This window comes from Triticum dicoccoides, chromosome 1A (assembly GCF_002162155.2).
Source record: "Triticum dicoccoides isolate Atlit2015 ecotype Zavitan chromosome 1A, WEW_v2.0, whole genome shotgun sequence".
NCBI classification, from domain to species: Eukaryota; Viridiplantae; Streptophyta; class Magnoliopsida; order Poales; family Poaceae; genus Triticum; species Triticum dicoccoides.
The window spans coordinates 67,152,104-67,158,075 of NC_041380.1; the positions used below are offsets into that span (position 1 = coordinate 67,152,104).

At 49.9% G+C, this 5,972-nt stretch overlaps 1 protein-coding gene across 1 annotated transcript in view; it reads right to left on the reverse strand.

Annotated features, from left to right (window-relative positions):
- LOC119363485 (homeobox protein knotted-1-like 10) overlaps nt 1–3,508 on the reverse strand; it is a 7,430-nt gene extending 3,922 nt beyond the window's left edge. The window contains exons 1-3 of the mRNA XM_037628853.1: nt 3,189–3,508; nt 2,941–3,063; nt 2,711–2,852 (exon numbers count right to left, since the gene is read on the reverse strand). Of these exons, the coding sequence (XP_037484750.1) occupies nt 2,711–2,852; nt 2,941–3,063; nt 3,189–3,395 (472 nt within the window). The 5' untranslated portion in view covers nt 3,396–3,508. The remainder of the gene's footprint in view (nt 1–2,710; nt 2,853–2,940; nt 3,064–3,188) is intronic.
- Between the last annotated feature and the right edge of the window lie 2,464 nt (nt 3,509–5,972).

The following is a 5,972-nucleotide window of genomic DNA, read 5'->3' on the forward strand; positions in this document are numbered from 1 at the left end:
CTCCGCTTAAGGTTCATTTAGACACCTGTCAAATCCCGTTGAAGCTCCGCCACTGGTACCCAGTACATTTCTACTTGGGTGCCAAATATATTAGAAGGTGGAAAAAACAAAACCGCAACTGTTTTGGCCACAAGAACAATTGTTTGATATGTGGTATATATAAGACCAATAACATGTTTAATATGTCCCAGCCATCATGATGACAAAATTTCCTTCTAACTTTATTGAACATCTGAAGTTCCAAAAACCTTGTGTGTTTTCACTACTCCAGACTCACATATTCATGATGGAAAGATGAGTAACTCATACAAACCCCTTTTCTTCTTCCCAAGAATGCAAATCAAGGCCACACTTTTGAGAATGTATATTTCGCATAACTATGATATCTGTGACATAACAAGTGCACAAAACCATACTTTTAAGTATGGATTTGACATAACTTGCACCTTCTTAGATATAGCTTTGCCAGCTTGTTAGCATTTATATTCTGTAGAAAACAACTTTCCACATAATACAATGCTAACAAGCTGACATTAAGCATTGGATAGCTAGTGGGCCTAGTTTTTCAACACCACCACAAATGCTAAAACCTTGGCTTTCTAATATGCTATGTAAAATGTGTTTTTTTACAAATTGTTTTGCTAAAATATGTATTTTTATGAGAAATCTCTGGAAATATTGATAGATTTGTAGATGTAGAATGGCTTAAGAAACAATTGCTCCAGGCTAAAACAACACCATAGCCTTGTTAATTGTTAACCACTTAAGTTCGTAAACAAGAAATTAAGATAAAATCCTACGATTGAAACTGCAATTACAAGATACATCTCCTACTTAGGGCATCTCTAACTCAGTCCATCAACACGCCCCTAAATATCCAGACCGCGCGGTCCGAACACTTTGTGCCATCCAGCGTCGTGCAGCAAATGTCTGCAGACCGGTCCGCACATCTGAATTCCCGCAAATCGGAAGCAAAGCTGGGGATGGTTTGCGGATGTCTGGACAGCCGCCACGTCAGACTCGGACACCACCCACACAAAAACCCAACTCGGAGCCCCGCTTTTCTCAATCCGTCCCTCCGCCCTTGTTGTGTATTTGCGTAGTCCGAGACCGACGTTGCCGCTGTACCACCTACTCCGCCGCCCAGACCTTGTCGGACCTCCGTCGCTCCAGCCAGGCTCCAGCCCTGACTTGCCTACACCTCCCTTCCATCCTTGGTCTGGCCGCCGCCCAGGTACCCTCCGCCCTTGCACATTTCTTTCCATGGCGGACATCGTGCCTGGCAAGTGTTCGGCCAAATGCCATAGCCAAATTTATGGATGTTTTTGTTGTTTACTTTGAAGCAAACACGATGGATTCGGCCATGGAGTATTTCTATCGAACTTCCAAAGCATAATTTGGTGACGTTTCAGGAATTTATCCAAATGCATCAACAAATTCGGCATCGAGCAACTCATGAGCAGTTTCAGAATTATCTAGTTGAGCATTTGTTGACTATTCGAGGGGAGGAGTCAAAAATATATCCGAATAAGTTGAATACAATTTTGAATTATTTTATTGAAAGACTTCATGTTTGAATTGATATATTTATATTTGAATTGTTGTTGCATCAGAATATTTGCACAGCATAATTATGGACAAAGGATGCTATTTATCTTTAATTATTTTATGTGCTCTGAGTATAGGGAAAAAAAGACCAAGGGCGGACATTTGATGTATAGGGTTGGATGGCCTCCCCCTATACGTTGTCCACGGAGGCGTCTGGACGTGTCCTTGAACATTTGGGGTGTTCATCTTTTGATGGACGGCGTTGGAGATGCCCTTAGTAATTTGTAAGTCTATAACGCGCGTCTGAAAAAAATCTTCAGCCCATTATCTTCAAATGAGATTTCGTTAAAAAATAATCCCCGAGGCTGTCAAAACAGAAACAAACAAGCGTGTGTCTAGCTCTCAAGTAGATGAGAAATAAATATGTTTCATCTAACTTCTATACCGTTGGATTTTACCCGGAGATTTGTAGGTTTTTTCTTTTCTTTTGATTAATCAAGTAGTGTAGGAGTTAGATGAAATTTTGTTAATTTTCATCTCTATGTCAAACAAAAACGAACAAACAATACTATATTTACTTACCAGAAGTAATTCAACCAAGCTATCATATCAAGCACTGACGAAACAAAATAAAGTTCCGTGAATGATCAACAAGAAGATTCACACTTGCCCCCACAGCAACAATAAAAAAAAGCTTCGCCATTGGGAACCAGTGATTAACCAGCATGCAAGAGCAAGATTCTTTCTTTCCCAGCCTAGCTCTCTCTCAAGTTCCATCACCAGCCCAGCCTGCAAAGTCTACAAGTAGTAGGGTAGCAGCTACTCCTAGTACCTCACTAGCCTCTAGAGAGAGAGAGAGAGAGTGAAAAGGATCTGGAGAGAGATATGGAGAGAGAAGCATGCATAGGTAGGCTGAGCTACAAGGACGATGGAACCTTGGACAAAACCCTACACGATGTCCCGTCGTCTGACACGCCTGCGCCCCATTGGCATGGACACGATTTAACCTATCAAGAACACTCATCAAAGCCACATTCACACACAAAGCATCAAACACTTTCACACAATCGAATCCAAGGCTGCAGAGGACTGCGGCTAGCCGGAGAAAATCAAGGCGCGAGATGCAATGCATGTATGCATAATATGCATGCGGATTTTATACCGGAGTGCGGCGAGGTGGCGGTGGCTCCGCCGCCGCAGAGCTTCTTGAACTGCGAGCGGATGGTGGTGAGGAAGGAAGCGGCTTCGTCCAACGGCCGGGACAGCTCCACCTTGTACCGCGACAGCAGCCGGCAGTACGCCTCCTGCATCGTCATCTCCACATGTAATAACCAGCAAGAGCTAGCGCGCGAGGATAAGGGGAGTTAGCTGCCGTGAACTTGTTGTACCTACCATGAACTCGTCGAGCTCGGGGTCGAGGCCGATCTCCCCGGCGGCGGCGGCGGCGCCTCCGCCACGCCTCTCTGGCCGGCCGACCTCCTCCAGCAGCGAGGCTACCTCCGGCGTTGCTCCCACCTGACAAATCAAGAATCAACGTGGCAATTAATTCTTGGACGATGAGTGAGTGAGTGAACTAGCTAGCTCGAGCTACTTATGGACTACTACTACAGCATGCAAAATGGATTTGGACACGGACGGACCTTGCGGCATTCGATGTAGGCGGAGAGGAGGGAGGGGTAGCGGCGGTGCCCGGCGATCTGCGTCTTCATCAGCTCCGTCAGATCCGCCTGTGGCGGAGGAGGGGGAGGAGAGCTGGCATCACCGGCGACCCCTGACACCTCGCTGCAGGCCGCGTCGCCCTCGCCTCGGCGCGAGATCCCCGGGTGGATGCTGTACAGATCCTCCATCGATCTCCTCCTCCCCCAGGGTGGATGCTGTACTTATGCTTTTTGTCAGTTGGAGAATTTCAATCGACTACGGCGCCACGTAGTAGAGCGCGACGCTTGCGTGTGCGATACAATCATACTCGTACAACAGATGTTGTGCTACTTCATGCATATGCATGGTCGTGATCTTGGACACGCGCGGCCGATCGTTTGGTAGCCCGCGTATACTTCAGTCCGTGGCCAATCTTGGAAAAGAAAAATGAAGGGGTGCTCAAAGTGAACTGTGTGTAGAAAATGTTAAAAACTCTCAATTCTTTAGTCCAAATAAGGTTAAAAAAACTGATATGAATACTAGTAGTTTCTCTTTTCCAATTTTTGGAGGGGGCCTTGAGCCTGTCGGAGCCCCCCGCTAGATTCGTCACTGATTTTAGCCAGGCTAGCACGGGAAGAAAATAACCCGTCTGGTTACCCGCATTCACTGTTGGACTTGTATAGCACGAATATTAAAGCACACGAACATTAAAGCATATCTGGGTCTGCATGAAGAGAAACACTCAAATCGGACATTTTTTGAAGCTAGACCCAAGCGGTGCAACTCTAAACACGTGGGTGTGGGCGGTTACACGCGTGGATGCGGTCCTGAGAAGTCGCGTTGTTTCCCGACACGTCGTCATAAATTACCCTCACCTTCCTTCCTCACCGCTCTCTCCCCTCTTTCCAACTCACACCGGCGACGACGACCACCGAAGCGGCTGCAGACCTCCACCAGAGCACATCGGCCATGGCGGTAAGTCCTCGCCCTCTCTATAGATTTACCGCTTTCGACTCGAGCTAGATTAGACGTGAGCACGCGATCGGAGAGTTAGGGAGGGGATTGAACACATCGTGGGTGGAGGATTGGATTAAAACACTGCCATCGATCGATTCTGCACGGATGACTTCCACACCCAGTGGGTGCGCTAGCGCGCCCCCACTGTTCAGCCGCAAAGACAAGAAGAGCAAGAAGACTCTACCGCAACCACGCGCTTCACGTCCTGCGTCCGCTCTTGCTCATCCCGGACGAAGGTTTGCAGACGGCTCTCGCGTCCCCGGATCTGCTGGCGCGGGGCTTCCACCGCCGTGTCCTCCCGGGTTCGCGGTCCGACGACAACCTCGCCGGCCTCCACCCAGGGCTACTGCGGGCCGGCACCGGACCCGCTCTCCAACGCTCGCTCCGAGTTCATGATGACTTGCGGTGGCACCACCACCAGGGTATTGCCGCCTCCTATCGGCGCCCCGTGGCCGGCGTTGACCCCGGCGCGCTGTCCGGCGTCGCCTGCACCGCGCCGGTCGGAGGGCGTCCTCCCCACGAGTTCCTCCCTCGGCCTCGTTCCCGGGCGGGGTGTCCACTATAATCTCCTTGATGTTCTCTGACTCGTCGCCAGCCAGCTCCGCCTGCTCGTCCGGGTCAGACCCCTCCTCCATCAGCAGCTCGACGATCGTGTCGACCGGCGTCAGGCCTTCCCCCCACTCCGGCCAGACCGGGTCCGCGGCGGTTCTCCCTCTCGCCTCAGCGGCCCTTTGTCGGTGTCAAAACCGGCGGATCTCGGGTAGGGGGTCCCGAACTGTGCGTCTAAGGTCGATGGTAACATGAGACAAGGGACACGATGTTTACCCAGTTTCGGGCCCTTTCTATGGAGGTAATACCCTACGTCCTGCTTGATTGATATTGATGAATATGAATGTTACAAGAGTTTATCTACCTCGAGATCGTAATGGCTAAACCCTAGAGGTCTAGCGTGTATGGCTATGATAATCAGCCTCCTCTATTCGGACTAAGTCCTCCGGTTTATATAGACACTGGGAGGATCTAGGGTTACATAAGGTCGGTTACAAAGGAAGGAATCTACATATTCGGTCACCAAGTTTGCCTTCTACGCCAAGGAGAGTCTTATCCGGACACGAGTACAGTCTTCGGTCTTTGTATCTGTTGGGGAATGTAGTAATTTCAAAAAAAAAATCTATGCACACGCAAGATCATGGTGATGCATAGCAACGAGAGGGAAGAGTACCATCCACGTACCCTCATAGACCGTAAGCGTAAGCGTTATGAGAACGCGGTTGATGTAGTTGAACGTCTTCACGATCCGACCGATCCAAGTACCGAACGCACGACACCTCCGAGTTCAGCACACGTTCATCTCGATGACGTCCCATGAACTCCGATCCAGCAGAGCTTCACGGGAGAGTTCCGTCAGCACGACGGCGTGTTGATGGTGATGATGTTGCTACCGACGCAGGGCTTCGCCTAAGCACCGCTACGATATGATCGAGGTGGATTATGGTGGAGGGGGGCACCGCACACGGCTAAGGGATCAATGATCAACTTGTGTGTCTAGAGGTGCCCCTTGCTCCCGTATATAAAGGAGCAAGGGGGGGAGGCCGGCCGGCCCTCTATGGTGCGCCAAGAGGAGGAGTCCTCCTCCTAGTTGGAGTAGGACTCCCCTCTTTCCTACTCCTACTAGGAGGGGGAAAGGAAGGGGGAGAGGAGAAGGAAAGGGGGGCGCCGCCCCCCTCTCCTAGTCCAATTGGGACCAGAGGGGGAGGGGCGCGCGGCCT